This window comes from Lipophrys pholis, assembly GCF_963383615.2.
Source record: "Lipophrys pholis genome assembly, chromosome: 14".
NCBI lineage: Eukaryota > Metazoa > Chordata > Actinopteri > Blenniiformes > Blenniidae > Lipophrys > Lipophrys pholis.
In genome coordinates, this window is record NC_137633.1 from 17,660,725 (window position 1) to 17,679,020 (window position 18,296).

The 18,296-nt window shown below is 41.7% G+C and overlaps 1 protein-coding gene across 1 annotated transcript in view; it reads left to right on the plus strand.

The window, feature by feature from the left end:
- arhgef10 (Rho guanine nucleotide exchange factor (GEF) 10) overlaps positions 1–18,296 on the plus strand; it is a 62,884-nt gene that overhangs the window by 32,648 nt on the left and 11,940 nt on the right. The window contains exons 18-25 of the mRNA XM_080480611.1: positions 2,789–2,904; positions 5,067–5,194; positions 6,370–6,470; positions 6,551–6,672; positions 9,586–9,672; positions 10,333–10,559; positions 10,995–11,152; positions 16,467–16,609. Coding sequence (XP_080336737.1) covers positions 2,789–2,904; positions 5,067–5,194; positions 6,370–6,470; positions 6,551–6,672; positions 9,586–9,672; positions 10,333–10,559; positions 10,995–11,152; positions 16,467–16,609 — 1,082 coding nt within the window. The remainder of the gene's footprint in view (positions 1–2,788; positions 2,905–5,066; positions 5,195–6,369; positions 6,471–6,550; positions 6,673–9,585; positions 9,673–10,332; positions 10,560–10,994; positions 11,153–16,466; positions 16,610–18,296) is intronic.

The window sequence follows — 18,296 nt, forward strand, 5'->3', positions numbered from 1 at the left end:
TGAGGAAAGCCACATGGGTCTGACTTTTAAAGACAAGGTTGTTTTTTTCATTAGATGTCAAGGAGTTGAGTTGAGATCATATGTGTTGCACGCCGCCGCAAAAGGAACAGTTTGTTACTTTGATGGGAACAAATTACTGCAGAATCAACAATACTTTCTTTCACTTCTCTGAAACTCTTTTTTCCTTTTTTTTTTTCTTTCAACCGAACCAACTTCAGCTCTCTTTGTGTGTGTGTGATTGATCTTGTTTTACTGATATTGGTGGCTCCAAGACTTTTGCATGCTTATTAGGTGGTGCGGCCGTGCATGAGTGTGTGCATGCGCATGTAAACTAATGTTATTTGTTTCAAAAGACTGATTGTTTTGCATGTTTTTAGTTGGTTTGCGTGTGCATGTGTGCATGCTCTATTATTACTAATGTTATTTGTTCCATAAGACTGAACATTAAGTATGTTTTTAAGTTTGTGTGTGTGCACGTGCATGTTACTAATGTTAGTTATTTGTTCCAAAAGATACTTTTTTTTTTAAGTTGGTGTGTTTGTGTGTTTGACCAAATACTTGAGAGTCTTACACTTGTGATCATGTCAAACGCTTGGTGTGCGCACACGTGAGTCTGTGTGTGCAATTGTAGTTTTTTATATGTTTTTGTAGGATCTAGAAACTGAGATTATTACACTTTTGAGGTCCAGCATGCATTGTGGAGACCAAAATACATTTGTTTTAGATATTATTTTAGGGTTACGACCCTCTGTGTGCATGTGTATGTTTAACAAGTGTAAACAATTGCCTCTGAGAGTCTTTTGCGTTGAGCCAAAAGCAGCTCGATGGGTGCATGAAAAGTCTTTTTGCTGCGTTCATCTCTTCTCTCGACACACTGACCATTTTGACTTCCATTTTTCCGTTGCTTTTACAGCCAGAATGTAATTTGTAGATGTATTGTTTGTTTTTCAGCAGTGTGTAATCGTCGGGGTGACCGGTCAGCCTCTGAAGATGCTCCAAGGCCCGTTTTGCTAGAAAGCTCTTGGTATTTGGCACTCTCACAAAGAGCCATTCAATTTGTTGGGAATCGGCTTGAAATGAGTTTCACAGTGTGATGTGTGGGAATGGTCACTTCATTCATTTCCTTGATTGTTTGTTTTTTTAGTTTTTTGTGTGTCGTTTGGAACAGACAAATTAGAGGAAAAGATTGTTTGAAATATTACTATCATATCTTCAGATCCTCTTTTCTTACACATTAACTGAGTCTTTTCTAAATGGAAAAAAAATCCAGATTTTTCCTGCCGCTGTGCCCACCATCAGGCTCTCTGGAGAGGTCTGTCCCACTTTTTTTTTAAAACCACTCCTAAAGGCTGTATTGACACAGATATGTTAGGACAACCTGCAAGAAGAGTCATTCAGCTTTTCTGTCCTGGCCTGCTTTTATCCTCCTGGGTATCAGCCTCCAGAGAGACAGATGAACCCTGAGAGTCTCATCCACTCAGAAACTTTAAAAGAGACAGTAATAAAAAACTACTGCAGGTAATTTCTCATTTGATCTTAATATTAGTAAATCAAGAGGTGAGGTTACTTTAATTTGATCCAGTGGCATAATGAAGTACAATCGGAGGTCGCTCAGGATGAAAACGTTGGCGAAAGCCAATAACCATGTTCGCTGCAGGAGGCGGTGAACTCGTGCTCATGCATGTGTGAAGATGACAGAATCTCTCGGTCAGGGAGTAGCCTCTTGTAGACAGAGCGATTCTCACAGAGACCACTTTCAGATGGGACATTCAGTGATGTACAAACAGCACTGAGGTTTCCCCCGAATGCCCAGTCAGCGAGGCCTTCAGCAGCGGACCGGACTGGGTTGCCATGGAGCTACAGCACCCAGCCAGAGTTTAGTGGCTATTGTAGAAAAAGACGAAGAGGAGGAGGAGGAAGAGGAGGGGGGAGGTGGGAAAGGGAGGGGGAGCAAGAAGAATGGCAGCAGCAAATGGAGCCGAAGGCATTCGGAAGCCAAACACTCTGATGCAGTTTAACTCTATATTTGCCGACGTGCCCGTTCATTTGTTGTCCTCAGTAATGAAGATGATTCATGCACCGAGATGGTCGGAGCCAGATTTTCAATTTGAAAGCGTCCTGTTCTTGTTAATTGGGCCATTTTGGAGGACGACCTCAATAATTTTTTCAGTTGGCAACTTTGGCAAAATGACAGGCATCCTCTGTGCGCACTGCCCGCTACTCTGCTTGACTTAATATCGATATGAAACAAAGAGAGCGTCGTGATCTGTCAGACCTTCAACGTGTAACGTATTTTGTGTATGCACAAAGCAAAGCGTTGTTTTCGGACAATTCAAACCTACTTTTGTTGCACCGAGACGAGAGGCAAATGCCTCCGTCCCGGTGCTCTGCGGCAATACATGGAGTACGGACACGAGCATAGAACCAAAATGTAACCTGACATGCAAAAACAAGCAGTTTGAGGTGTGTGGCCTCAGAAAGCTAATATTGAGATTGAGAGTCTGTGCCAAGTTTGCAGAGCTGTCACCGCTCCCTGTGGGAAACCAAGTGATTGCTCTGTATTGATCTTTGTCTATGTCTCTTTTTCTGAATGCTTGTCTCATCGCCTCATTCATCGCTGGCTGAGTTTGCAAATTTCGACATCTTTTTCTGACTGTTTCTTTCTGCTTTTGCATTTCTACTGTCTCCCCCGCTAAAGTTTGGGATTACAGTCACCGCCACAGTTCACACTTTTCAAACTGAGCCTCTTAGAGTTTTGTAGTTTTAACACGTCTTTGTCTCTGTGCAGACAAACTGTACATGGGCCCAGGTCAGCTGTACCAAGACCTGCAGAACCTCATTCATGACCTGAGCCTGGTCAACCAGATCTCCAGCATGATCAGCAGCCTCAAAGGAAACTATCAGGTACAAAATGACAGCACTGCATGAGCGGAATCTTAATCTGTATGCTTATATGTTTTCAAAAAGGAATTGCTGTTTGATTTCAATAATTGTATTGATTTTATCCCCACACTTTCTAGCAACAGTTTCTGTTTCAAACCATGAGCACCTCCAAGCTAAATTGTCCAAGTCCCATACAAACTGGCTTGAGTTGAATTGTATACATTTTTTTTTTTAATTAATGTCTTCACTCTGTTACGAATAGCTTTGGAACTTGATGTGTGTCATTTAGCTATTTAGTTTTTCATCAAACTGCAATGAAGAGCATGAGGGAAGGCAGTCAGTACATGTACCTCACTGTAGGGGGCAGTGCTAAGCAGAGCTATTTCCTCTTCATTTAAAAATAAAGTCATGACCCTGCATAAACTGTAATAAAGCTTTTCTCCATCAAAAAAGGGATTAAAGATTAAAATAAACCTATAATTCTGTCTCTATATGTAAATTCACACTTCCTATATTATTAGCAATAGATATTTAAAATATAGAATACAGGAAGTAATGACAAAACTTAATTTTAACAGAAAATGTAACATTTCAAAAGTGAGGTGAATGTCTGAGCATATTATGAATGACAAGACTCAACTTGGATCGCAGAATAAAAACCTACATAACATTAAAGGATGCAGAGCATGTGCACTGTTTTTATCATAGGCACTCAAATCTGACTTTTCTGATTAAATGTACACGGCCTTGTATATTGTAGCAGGAACATGTGGGTAGATATCGTCACAAAATGTGCAAAACAGATAAAAGAAACAATGAAATGATATTTATTTATTTATATAGTGGGATCCACTATAAATTTGATTTCTGTACCTCTCAATTATTTCAATCATGTCCTCCAATCAACCACACAAATTTGCACAAATCGAAAATCGTACAATCTCATATGAACTCTGCAGAGCCTCCAAGTTTTGTTTTCACAATGACTGGTTTTATTCTCGGTGCCCATGATCCATAGAAACAGCCATGTGTTTAATGCAACTATAAAATGTTTAGCTTATCTGAGCTGATATTAAAGCGAGGAAAAAGCTGTCAGTACCTCTGCCTCGCTGTAGGGGGCAGTACTGAGGACACATTGGTTTATGCTTGTCCCGCTGTTGCTTTTCATCCAAATATTAACTTAATTCTTTTTTTTTCAATCATTGTGATGAGTACATTATTTAATAAATCACTACATTTGAAATTATTTGAAATGATAAGATATGACATCTATTGATGACGGTATCATATAATCTGCATATTTTAAATGACATTTCTACATAATTCAAAATAATTAAAAAGCAAAGCACATCAGGATAGTTATTATTAACTATATTTGTAGCTCTGACTTCAGAGTCGACATTTTATGTAGGAGTTAATGGAGCTGAGAAATACCTACAGTCGAATTTCAATGGCATATTTACAACTTAACTTCATTATTATTTGGCCAAATTCATACTTTACTTATGTGAGGATAAATCTGACATAAGATATAACCCACAATCTGCAATCTAAGCTGACAGTTGAATTGTAATTTTAATCTCATTGATGTATTAGTCAATTTGGCTCTAAAATTGTCATTGCCTTACTTGCCACGAACCACAACGTATCAGGGAATATCCAAATATTTCTTCAATGTAACTAAAGACTTTAAAATTACATTCATGCCACATGTTCAAAAGCACATAGCTGTTATGTAGGCGTGTAATATTGGAGCTGAGGAATGCACCCACGTAGGCAATTTGTCTTGAGGAGCCTCTCAGCGTCTCCATTTGCACCGTCCGGGCCCATCATATCGTGCGGCCACACACTCGCACACAAGCCCGCCTGTACTGGCGGGATGGAGGTCCATCTCGCGGAACACAGCAGGAGTGTGTGAGGCTGTGTTTGTGCTGCGCTGGTCGGCCTGTCAGAGGCAGAGTGGGAGGCAGAGAAACAGAGACGCTCTCAGAGGGACATGTGTGGACGAGAGCGAGAGGGATGGTGACTGATGCAGAGGCAAATGGAAGGGAAAGAAAAAGGCCGCCAGTGATATGTGTGAATCACACACTGCCAAAAATTTCCTCAACAGCAAATTTCACATCTGAAATGATACTGACAGTTCTCTATCCGTTTTTTTTTTTTATTTTCCCTCCTGTGTACAGAATGTAAATCCCACTGTGGCCCAGGACTGGGTATCAGGCCTCCAGAGGCTCATCCTGAAGAAGGAGGAGGAGATCAGGGCAGCTGACCGCTGTAGGATCCAGCTCCAGCTGCCTGGCAAACAGGACAAGTCTGTGTTTTTTTTCTCCCCCCCCCCCACACACATTTTAAACATACCTCTTTAGCTTTGGCCACGTTTACAAGACAAGATCAGCTGGAAGCGAAAAACAATCGCTGTACACACAGAAATGTCTGAAATACTGGATCGGTACTTTATTATCCCAGAGGGGCAATTAAGGAGACTGCACAGCAGCAAGACCAACAAGTGCAGTTTCCAGTGACTCACAGCAACAAAAACGCCACACAATTTTACCTTTTTAACCATGAAAACATGTAAAAAAAAAGGCTTTGGTTTTTCAGTCTGTACCCCCCAAAGCGTCATGTTGATCCTACGTTCATCATTATCCCCTTTTACCCTGCTTTCTCCTTCTGAGCTCCCCCTTTATGACAGACTGTTGGATATTTAGTGTCTGCAGAAGCTCTAATCTGAGGCATTAATCACAAGAGTGGAAATGTACATGGTGTTTACAACCAGTCACACACTCTGTTATGGATCGCACATGGTTCCCCCCAAGGGTGCGCCCCCTTTTGACTTTTCCACATGAGCCGTGCCCATCTGTCCCCCTCCCTCCTTCACTTCCTCGTCCCCATCGTTCCTCCCTGCCACATTTAGCCGGTGAGATTATCCATGGGTATGTTTGGGAACACAGCTGTGCCTCGCGCATTTCTTCCCCTGATCCCTCAATTGCAAAACACAACACTTCTCACCATCAGCCAGTGAGACGAGAGCAGTATATTTTAGGCGTCTGCACCCCCCCCCCCCACACACACACACACACACACACACACACACACACACATCCTGTCTGTGCTCGCTGCCTATGGGCCTGTTAATGGACATTGACGACCAATCGCTTTTCTGTCACTGTCTGTTTCCTCAGTCAGCATTGGCTCGGCAGATTTATTTACCATTCAGCCCAGAACTGGGCCTTCTCTGTTGATGTTATTGGGTGTAAAGGGTGCTAATTACGAGACTCGTTCGACTGCAAGAGTATTCATTGACATGGCTGCTTAGCGAACATGAAGATCCAAATTTAATAGGTCTTCTTCTTCATGAAATGACTGTGTGAGACCTGGCAGTTGAACGGATTACATATATTTTGTGTTTATAATGAAGATAATGTAAGAATCTCTCTTTACATTTTCTCACATCTTGCTTATCTGTTTCATTATCTTTGCTGGCAGAATGGGTAAACCCACATACTTCAGTGCAGTGTTCAACACACTCAGCCCAGCCATCAAGCAGTCATGGATCACTAACTTGCAGATGGCTAAGCTGGCTCTAGGTACAGTATTTTTCTTATTTATCCTCCATCTGTCTTTTACAGCCTATCGAATCGTGTGGATTGTGTGTGTTTTGTTTCAGAGGAGGACAACCTACAGGGCTGGTTCTTTGCAGAAGATGACGGTAATCAGATTAAAAAACAGAAACACCCTCTCCTGCTCCGGCAAATGCCCGTCGTCATGTCGAAACTCCAAGAGTTCAAGGTGAGGCTGTTTTATTATTAGCTTGGTTGCTTTGTACCACCAAGGTCAATTTGTCATTTGGGTCAAATTCGTTCAGAGCGATGTTTGGGTTTATTGTAATTTGCATTGACTGAGCAACTGGAGCAAAAAATGACTTTCTCTCTCTCCGGCTGGTTGTCTCAGTTAGTGAAGGCTGATTCGATTTGTCCCAGGCAATCTCTAGTACTTAACAGATTTCAGTCTAGCACATCAAATCATGCAGTATATCCTGATGAACAGAAAACACACTGAACTCCACCTGTTGTATATTTATTTGTATGAGTTTGTGCTCGTCTATTTGCTACCAGCTTTGGCTGGTTGATTTCAAAACAGTCCAAATAAAGCAAAGGCTACAGATTTGACCCAAACATCATAGATATTTGTCTGTTGTCGCCCTGATAGACAACCTACGGTGAACGACTGGATGAAGAGTCAAATGAGAATTGAGAGCTCTGACTTACCGCCTGTAACAGATGCTGCCTTTATGTACTCGCTGACAGTGCAAATTTGTTAAAAAAAAGAAAATCATTGAAAGAGACTTTCAATGCTTTGCTGCTACAATGGCCAAATGCCTCAAAAAAAGTTTGGAGGATGTAAAAAAACACAAAAAAAAAGATTTGTGGGATTCCTCTAAACACACAAATGCCACAAGGGGGAGGGCTCTGTTCATGCTTTGCGAGTTTCGTTTTTGTGAATGGAGGGCGCAGGCTAATGTTGTTATAGTCTTGTGCAATGGAATCAACTCGCGTCCATCATGTGATTCAACTTGAGTTTTCATTGTGCAATCTACACACAGTAACCTTAATGATGTGCCTAAATTTTACTCGCCTCATGTCGTACAGAGCGGCTAACTGTGAACTTTGAAGATCGTTAAAATCCCAGTGTGTAGCAGGCATCGATTTGCACCGCTTGAACTCGTCATATGATGCAGCCACATTCACATATAAGCCCCTTCGTGGTGGTGGGATGGAGGTCCATCTCCCAGAACACAGCATGTTCTGATATAAACCTAACTTTCTGTTGAGAGGAATATGTTTGTGAAAACACAGTAATGGGGTGGTCACACAGCTCGTGGCGCTTCATGACATCTTGCAAAAACATGTCCGTCTACCGGTCAATGACCTCATCGCCGAGACAAAACAGCTGGTGGAGCTTTGTGTCAGGCCGGTTAGCTCAGTTGGCTAGAGCGTGGTGCTAATAATGCTAAGATCGTGGGTTCGATCCCCGTACCAGCCATAGCTTTTAAAGTTGCTGTCGGACTTCCCACTGATTGCAAACATGTAGATTTGACGCAATAATTTCAGTGTCTTATAACCGCTATACTTTGTGCGAATTTCAGTTGTCCTGAATGAGAGATAATAATAGTGAGAGGTTTGTGGCTTCATATTTGTTCTTCCCTCTAAATCAGTGGTCCCACATCACACTGTCAGACTCCTGATCAACTGACCAATTGAGATGGTATTTGAATTGATGTATTGATCAGTGCGACACTGGCACTAAACCCATACAATGACAAAACGCTTTAAAAAAATGTTTGTAGGATGAAAAACAAAAACTTTGGGGGGTATTTCTCTCCAAACACATAAATGCCACAACAGTTTTGCTTTTGTGGATGGATGGCGCACGCTTATGTTTTGTTCTTGTGTTTTTGTGTTCTTGTGTTCTTTGTTCAGTAATGTGATGGTCACACAGCTCGTGGTGCTACATGATAGCTTGTAAAGACATGCCCGTCTACAGGTCATTGACCTCATCGGTGAGGAAAAACAGTTGGTGGCTACATGTGTCAGGCTGATTAGCTCAGTTGGTTAGAGCGTGGTGCTAATAACGGCAAGGCCGTGGGTTCGATCCCCGTACGGGCCGTAGCTTTTAGAATCAGTCTTCCCACTGACTACAGCACGTAGATTTCACACTTGAAATTCAGAGTCTTGTGCCCGCTAACCACTACTATTTAGATGAGAATCGTCGCCATAACTTTTTTCTTGACTTGGTGGTCCTACGTGACACTGTCAGACAGCTTCTTGTATGGCCGTTGTCTTCGACTTGTGACCAAGGACAACCAAAATTCTGTCAGTGTCTGAATTTTGGGGTGATCGTCTCACAGTGTGACTGCTGCTACAACTTATGTCAACTAACTAACCAAAAAAATGAATGCAGTATGGAACCATGTACTGATCAGGGTTAGGGTTAGGGTTAGGGTTACACTAGGGCTACTCCTAAATAGATGCTTTATGACTGCAATGGCAAAACGCCTCCAAAAAAAAGGATGGCGGATGTAAACAAAAGCTTCCGGGGGGGGGATTTCTCTCCAAACACATAAATGCCACAAGGGCGAGGGCGAATGCTTTGCTAATTTCGTTTCCGTGAATGGAGGGCGCACTCTAAAGACATTTTATTCTTGTGCAATCTCCTCGACTCGCGGATATGGTAGGCTACTATTCAGCTTGAGTTTTCATCGGGCAATCTGCAGACGGCAAACTTCATGTTGTGCCCAAAGTTGATTTGATTCATGTCATACAGTGCAGCTGTGAACTTATAAGATCGTGTGTAGCGGGCATTAGGATGTGATCTAGTTGAGAGCCAGTTGATCATTACAAGTTGCTTAACGTGTAGGGATAAAACAGGACTGCACATTAAAGTTTCTGCTTGATTTCTGTCTAAGTCTTAAATCCATTTTTTGTCATTTTCCATTAGACTTGAAAGCCTCTCCTCAATTTGAGCAGCTTAAACAGAAGCAAATTCTTGTAAATAGTGAGAGATTTTTAAATGATGGGCTTAAAACAGCTTCTTTCAGGCAACTTTAACCACCTTTAAATCTCAGCAGGTAACACATCAGAAACACCTGTTATGTTAACTCATGTGACTTCTTCTTTATGTTTCTTTTCTCATCTGTGGCAGGTGGAGTGTGCTGTTCATAATCCGGAGCCCCACATCAACACAGAGAGCACAGCAGACACTCCCGTTGTGGGCCACGGATGTGTCTGGGTGGGTTGTGTTTTCTTTCTCCTGCATCTCTGTTAAACATCTTCCATGTTGAAAGTTTAGTTTGGTTTACTTTTCAGCAGGTTATGGAATTTAACCACTTCCTTCAGTCGTCTTTTTAATTCGTTATTAGAGCAGATGATCAATTTGTTACTGTTTTCGTAATCTGGGTTTGAAAGTTATCGTTTCAGTACTCAATTTATATTCTGAAAATAAACACTTCCTCTGAGAGCGACCATAATCATTACTAATGTTGGGTTTTGCAGCGGCGGGTCAATTAAAGACATAAACACTTCTCTCAGTGCTTATTCCCTAATATACAAAGTCTTGCTCAACAGATGAAGACAGAGATTTTTGGTCGGCCTTTGTTGCTTCTAACCTGAATGAGTCAGAATTTTACCTTTGAACTCATAACATTTGTTTTTAATGGATCTTTACTGACATGATGTTAATGTACACATACTTATGTCAATAAGCTGATCTGTGGAGGGTGTTTCCACACGTAAAACATCTGGAGAGCTTCAGCTGTAATTGTTTCTGATTGTTTTCTTTCATTTGTCTGGTTTCCTGGATCACTGACTCGCTGAAAGCTGTTGGACCTGATTATTTTCTCCGATAATTGCATTTTCCTTACCACCGTACCGGCGCTTTCTCTTTGTTCAGGTTGCGAGTTGCACCAACCAAATGGGGCAAATCGCCATTGTGGCCATGCAGAACTCCAGCCCCAAGGTGACGGAGTGCTTCAACGTGGAGTCCCGTATTCTCTGTATGACTTACGTCCCAGCTGAGCAGCTCCAGGAGGACGGAGAAAACGACCCAGAGAACAGTCACGTCCCCCTGACCAAGACCACTGACACCCCCAGTGTTTGTCTGGGCATGGAAGAGGGCAGGTACCTCAACATTCTCTTCTTGTGCTTGTTAGACACTTTCAATTTGAACAACTCATAAGTCTTTATGTGTAGTCCTTTGTACATCGTCACTGTTGTACTGCGTTCTAAAAATGTGTGTTTCGATAAAAATTATGGAAAACGCTCTGGGAAAAGACATCCCCCTGTTCCCCGTGCTGAAGCCCGAAACAGATAACACTTGTATGTAATTATTTTATCACAGAGAATAACCTTCTCGAATTTGTTCAGTGATTTTGATTATTATTTATAGTATGTTTCATTAATCTTTATTAGACTTAAATTAATTATTACAAAAACACTGTTAGGTGAGGCACAATGATATGACACTAAATTAAATCACATACAAACTAAATTACAACGTTATATGTAGGTAAGATCATTTATTAAATATTCCTTCTCTTCTCATTTCCTTCCCAGCATCATTGTGTATAAGAGCAGCCAGCGGGCCAAGAAAGTCCGCCTGCAGCATTTCTTCACTCCAGAGAAGTCTACTGTCACCAGCCTGGTCTATAGGAAGCATTGTCTGTACGCCGGCCTGGTCAGCGGTTCTGTGGCCATCTACTCGAGATCACCAGGTGTGTGCGCACTTCTTAAAGACTTTTCAGTATCAAGTGTGTCTGTAATGATGTATTTTCAGAATACTCCCTGTATTATATTTGTTGGTTCTCTTAAACGGCTGTAATTAGGGCAATTATGAGGTTGAATCACTGTTATTGTGCCAAACAGAAATGGATTCATTCAGAGTTGGTTTGAAAGGTTCTCGGCTGACTGCGTTAACGTGAATATTTAGTTTACACTAGTCCAGAGTCCTGTGAATTAAACCATAACAGACTGCAGTGAGTTTATGACGAAGAGCTGGAGCTCTGTGAAGTGGTTGTTGGATTTAACAGCTGAAGATCCAAAGGACTATGTTTCCAAGTGTTAGAGGGAGAACTTCAAAATTGAAGCATTTGGTTTGATTTTGAGTTGAATGAAGGTAAACTGTGTGCGTTTATGCACAGGTCAGACATCAGTGTGTAACGAGAGGTCAGGAGGTCGAGGCTCTATTTCCGTCTGCTCGGTTGTCCGAGAGAAGCCGATCTGTGCGCGCTGCCCACTTTGATTCTCCTCTTCCTCCTCCATGACGAGCAGCAGAGACTCTACGCTCTGAGCTCCCACAGTTTGCCACATTCTGGGTTTTGTCCCGTCTCCCATTGGCTCTCAGAGCTGTGCAAACACACAAGTCTCGTCCTCATTCTGCCTCTTTTTCTCTCCCTCATTGTGGGTGAGGGTAAGTGCATTTTCTGCACAAGCTCCTTGTAATTTTCCCTGTCTGACATTAAGTGTGGGTATCCCGATGTTGTCATGCCACCACTACTACACGCATGTTATATACCCTCAGAGACAGATACTCTTTCTTTTGCTTGCCGTCCCAAAGCCCTAATCACATTTCAGCTCTGTTTGGTTTGTGTTTGCCGGGGCGACACAGAAAAATCTGGACAATAGCCCGAGGGGCAGAAAGACATAAGGAAAAGTCGCCCCACTCCTCCCCCTGTCATGCTACGGTTCGAAACATGCAGAACGTATGTAACTGCTCAGGAATTTTCGGAGTCATTCACCGAGGTTTGGTGCACATGTTGCAACATTTCCGTCCCACATCAGCGTTACAGAATGTGCCGGCAGTTTGTCATTCATCACTATTTTCGTGTTACATTTCATCCCAGAAGGGCAAGTTGCCTCTCGAGTTTGATATGCATGATTTCTGAGCATCAGCGACTCTGACACTGTCACTGGAGCAAAGTGCTCAACGCTGGAATGATGAATCATCCCGCATACATTGGCGGGGACACTGTTCCTTCGGCTTGTTTTGTGATGCGGCTCAGCTACTGTGTCACAGCGACTTGCTCTATCTGTGCTCCATTAGCATTTAAAGTAGAGCCGTTCTTCACTCTCTGGGGAACAGGCCGGCTTGGGAGAAACACTCAGCTTGCATACTTTGATGTTTTGGCTGTTGAATGATGAAAGAGATGAAAGAGAGCCTCACAATGAATCCGGACATGATACCAACTATTTAAAAGTGCAGTATGGGAAATATTAGAAATGTCACTGTTGTGCTTTAGGTGACAGCAGTGAGTCACTACCCGTTTGATTTTAGTCATTGTTGCGTTAGTTTGTAAGTTTCTTTTTTTTTAATAATTTCTAAGCGCTCCAGCCTTTGTTTTGTTTATTTTTCAATCAGCAGAGTTAATGACGTGAAGAGTTTTCAACAAAAGGAGCATGAAATGTAATATTTCTTTCTCTGTGTCTCAATTTGCTGGTCATTTTGTTTTGTTCCTAGTTGTAATATGTTTTGTTGGACCTCAGCGGGGGGGATTTGTTCACCAGATGGGTCAGTTATTGCTAATCTACTCTGTATTACACACTTTGGAGGAAACTGTACAATGAACCGGTTAAAAAGAAATTTTGTGGTTGGTACTTACTGCTAAACTCCAGTGTTGCTGTTAGTACAATTTGAAAAAAAAACAAAGCTTGCCATGACACACTCTTCTTCCATCATGATTGAGAAACAGCTCGTAGTTTCATGTGTCAGGCCGGTTAGCTCAGTTGGTTAGAGCGTGGTGCTAATAACGCCAAGGTCGCGGGTTCGATCCCCGTACGGGCCACAGCTTTTGAAGTTACTGACACACTTGTAGACTTGACGCAATAAATTCAGTATCTCATAAATCTGTCTTGTCTATTCTTGGGATGTGAAACGGTTTGACAGCCACGCATGTAGAAACCTGATAGCTACTTCATCAGCTGATCATAGAACAGGTTGAAGTGTTGGTTTTTTTTTCTTAATTGCTGTTTAAGTTCCTCCTCAAATTGAGCTACGTCAACAGTGAAGCGAATTATTTGAAAAAGTGAGAGATGTTTACGATGTGCTCCAGCTTTTCTTGCGGTTACCTTTAATCCATTATTTAAGACTTTAGACAGACTGGGGCTCGCTGGTGAGCTCCATAACGTCCGCACTCATACATACAATGTTTGGCTCTCTTGTCGGCTTCATTTTTTTTCTTTCGCTCTTCAAGCTCCTTCTGATTGGTCAAATATTCTGACGTTGACGTCCGTGAGTTTGCATTAAGTGCTAAGTGAGAGCCATAATCTGACAGTTCATGCAAAACACTGTTGGGATGCAGTTTCCAAAAATATTACCTCAATGCTCTTTCTTTCTCTTTGTTTTTACGCATTTTTGCTGATATTTTGCTGTTTAATTCTCTCAGCTGGCTGAAATTTGACGTAGAATCAGATTAAATGTTTTTGTGTTAATTTGTCAAAGATTATTTACCTTTGAACCTTAAAATAAATTTTTTTCTGTTCCATTTCAAATGTAATAAGCCAAATAGCATGTACACATTCTATATAATATTCAGTATGTATAGAGTATTAGTAATCATTACATCATTTTAGATTTAAGCCACAAAAATGTCAGAAAGAGTCACCTCTTCTAAGAAAGCGTAAAAGAGTCATAATTCTCATCACTCCAGTTAAATGAGAGAATTCTCTTCTAATGTCGGCTTATTGTGTAAAGTTCTGAATCAAAAACTCTCCATCATGTAAACGCCTTCAGTGCAGACTTACTGGAGCAGTATTAACACACCGCTCAGTTGTTGGTGAAGTTGAGGCCCAGTTCTGCCACGCTCACTATTTCCCGTTTGACTGAGTGTGTGAGATGGAGAGAGAAGAAGGCAATGATTCAGCAAAGGTCAGACGTCACAGTCAGACAGCGAGAACATGAACTCTGCTCTCATCCATTCAGCCGTCCCGAGTCGTCATCTGCTGTTAGTTGCAACCTTATCAAACGCAGACACGCGATTGGTCGGCTTCATCGGCGCTCATACACACACACCGACACACTTTTTGCAGCTGGCAGTGACATGATGGACTGCAACAGTTTACAGAGTGAGAAATGTGGGCAGAGAGGACTTACATAAGTCTGCAAGTTGGCACCACTGTCTTTCTTCTTTTCTTCTTCTGCTCCTTTCCCTTTTCCATTTCCTTTTCTTCCTGAACACTCACCTACACAGTGTGATCTCTGCAATAACACACACAGGCTGTTGCTGGAATGCTAATCCCACCTGACTCCCTCAATGTGAGATTACCCTCACTTCCTCAGTCATTACTGTACCTCTGAAAGAACATCTCCCCCCTCAATGCCGCCTTTGTGCTTTCCATTAAGCAAACGTTATTGGTGAGGCCGCGTTCACTTCCTGGCCTCTTATTTGTCAAAAGGAGAGCTAAAGAAATGTACCTTTTATTCTACTCTGGGTCCTTGCAGAACAAGACACTCCTGTTAAAATGCATGAAGTTTGTTTTTCTTACTAATATTAACGAGGTCTAAAGGTCTCACATCAACTTAAGCCGACATATATAAATATGTAAAATCAGTGGATAAATGTAAAAACCTTAAGAAGTAAAGTGTAAAAGGTTAATAAAGTTAAGAAATGTCGAGATAGATTTAAAATTAGTTGTTAAACATACATTAGTAGCAACAGACTAATAGACCAAGATAAAATAAAATATTCTTTTTAATGCAGGTCAGTCAAATTCAAGCTGCTTCACAGAAGATCAACGCAGTGATTTTAAGACAAAATAGGAAAAGGACAATAAATGCAACACTTTTACAGTGTATTCTGAGAGCTATTATTGAGGTTGATGAAGTCATATCACGTTATTAGGGTGGGTTTTTTTACTCATACCTGCTTTCATGTTTGTCTTGATAGAAACAGATTGATCATCATTTCGAGTCAAAAAAAGAAATGGCAACAACTTTCCAACCTCTGACGTTTAATGAAATAAATCTTATTTTTTATGGATATTTACGATTCAAATGAGAATCATTTGAAAACACGTATTTTCTTAAGTAGAAAATCTCCTCAGACAGCTCATGGGCTTCACTCAAAAGACGTATTTATAGACGTAGTTAATGTAGATATCAACTGTAAAAGTACACAGCACTAAAACTCACTCTACACTCGAAAAGGAACATGTAATTATGCAAATATTATGATGGATTGATACATGGATGCATGGATGGATGGACCAAATCATAAAACAAAATAAGAATGTAAATTAAAATGCATTTAAGACAAGGCAGACTTATTTTAATTCCATCGCAGATCTTCTAGATGTGAGCTGCTTTATTAACTTGAAGCTTTTGGTCTGGTATTTTAGGTGGCAGACCAAACAGCGCTTTATAAAAATCAGTTTGAAAACATTTTCTCTTTTTTTTTGTCTGTTTTCACTCTCAAGCGTTTCATGTGTTTTTTGGGGTTTTTTTTTTCATTGTGCACAAAATCCATTCTAAACTATATCTGCATAACAAAGCCACACTTTGCTCCTTTTACAACCACACTAATTGCATTTTGACCACAGAACTGCACCGGCTGCAGAAGCGTGAGGTTTCTAAAGATACTGTTGGGGGTGGTGGTGGGGGGGGGGGGGGGGGGGGGGGGGGGTGATCGTAGAAACGCTGGAGGTGCTCGGGCACATGTAGAACTGAGTGTGTAGGAGGTGTGTGTGGGCTACAGCTCGGCTCTGACTAATACTCCTCAGCCCATCTATATTCATAGTGAAGGATGCGGAAACCATCAATGGCCACTCTTCCAGCATTAGCCGAGATATAAATGCAGATGACCTTCGCAGGCGACGTTTATAAAGACGGAATGCCCATTGCTGTAGGGGACAAACAATTTCTCTACCCGTTAAATAAAACAATGCAACAAGTTTATGTCGCAATAAAAGTAATAGGATGCTATGAAGCCGGGGACAGCTTTATTGTGTTTCATCATATGCTTTTGGTGTAATGTGTATAATAGAAATGTCCAATTGTGTTTAACTTTTTATTTTTATTTATTTTATTTGTTTCAGATGGGTTGTGGAACTGTGACAAGCCCAAGTTACTGAAGCTGGGAGTTCTGCCCGTCAAGGCCATGCTGGCTGTGGAGGAGCACCTGTGGGCTTCATCAGGGGGACAAGTCTTCATCATCAGCACACACACGCACTGTGTGGAGGTACGTGATGTAACATCGGCCTCACCGAGCATACACATTTAATCTCACCTGGGTGTTAGCAATAAGATTATACCATCCTGATGTCACAGTGCATATTCAAAATTACAACGTTTTCTTTTCATCGATGTCCCACAACGGGGAGTATATCCACTTTTATAAATTTACAATGACATGATGTTTACAGAGGATCGCACTGTTTTAGTGGAGGTGGCGGACAAAGACCTGAAGCGTCAGAGATCGGTGACGCAGCAGTGAAATGTGGCGTCGTTACTGGCATGGTCGCTATACCGCGAGGGTGAATTTGTGATGAAATGCCCGGAGACGTCTGCCAACATTCGTCTGCAGAGAGACACATATGCAGCTGGAATTTCAGACGTTTCTGCAGATTTACCAGCTGATGTACAGAGTGGAGTCATTTGATCCATTTTTGGATTAAAGTAACTTAAAGGCCAAATACATGAAGATATTGGACAGTTCACTGTATTTTCACCAGCAGGCCTCATGAAAACTGGTGTAATACTTGAACTTCTTTCGACTTGCGTATTATTTTACTGGTCTTGAGATTGGATTAGGCTGCATGTGGCCCCTCCATTAAAATCAGTGTGACACAAAAGGAGCTGCGAGCGGGTTAAAGTGCCTCATGTCTTTTCCAAAGTTTTTCTTCTCTTGTATCCTGGAATATAGATGGTACTCTGTCAGTGTGTGTGTGTGTGTGTGTGTGTGTGTGTGTGTGTGTGTGTGTGTGTGTGTGTGTGTGTGTGTGTGTGTGTGTGTGTGTGTGTGTGTGTGTGTGTGTGTGTGTGTGTGTGTGTGTGTGTGTGTGTGTGTGTGTGTGTGTGTGTGTGTGTCCTGGTTAAGGGAACGAAAGCACCTGTCATGACTCCAGGAATAGTAACGTTCCTGTGACATGCACTCACTCATAATCTGTTTAGGCTCATTAAGCTCATTATGTCGGACCACCTGCCTGTCTCGCGCTCCTCTCCTCACTGAGGACTCACAGTTAGTTCAGAGAGGACAGACTGGCAGTTAGAGAGCAGGGCCGATGCACACAGGGAGAATTTTGAAGAAGCGTGTGGGAGATGGAAGGTAAACGACCACGTTTTCAAAACGAAGAACAGCTCTTGTTCTCTTATCGCTCCACTCTATCAAAGCTCTGTTTAGAAACACTTGAATGGACTCCCTAGCCAAATATAACTCCACCCACATGTTAGGCAATGCTGTGTGACATTATGTAATCCCAGCTTGTCTCTGCACATAAAATTCAAAATCGCATCCTGCAAGAATTTGAAATCGCTCTTCTCAGGTGAATGAAAGAAGATCTAAAGTTAAAAACGTTGGACACAACGTTTACTTAATTATAGATATAAAAACTAGCATACCATATCCAGATAAACCTCCGATATGAAGTTGGATGCAAACTAATAATGTGATATATCCAGTGTCGTCCCATGTAATTTCTCGCCGTGAATCTGGTGCATAATCAGGAGGTCTCAGACATAACAACCGTTCACAATTTACTGAGCTGCTGCAGTCTAAACAGGCTGGGACAGATTCCTGTGGGCTCGCTGCTGCTTCTGTCCAACGGTCTAACATGTGACCATGTAAACAAGTTTAACCACAGTTTTCCACTCAAACTACGTGTTTCGTCCTTTGTGGCGATCAGATTTGAGATTTTCTTATTAACCCG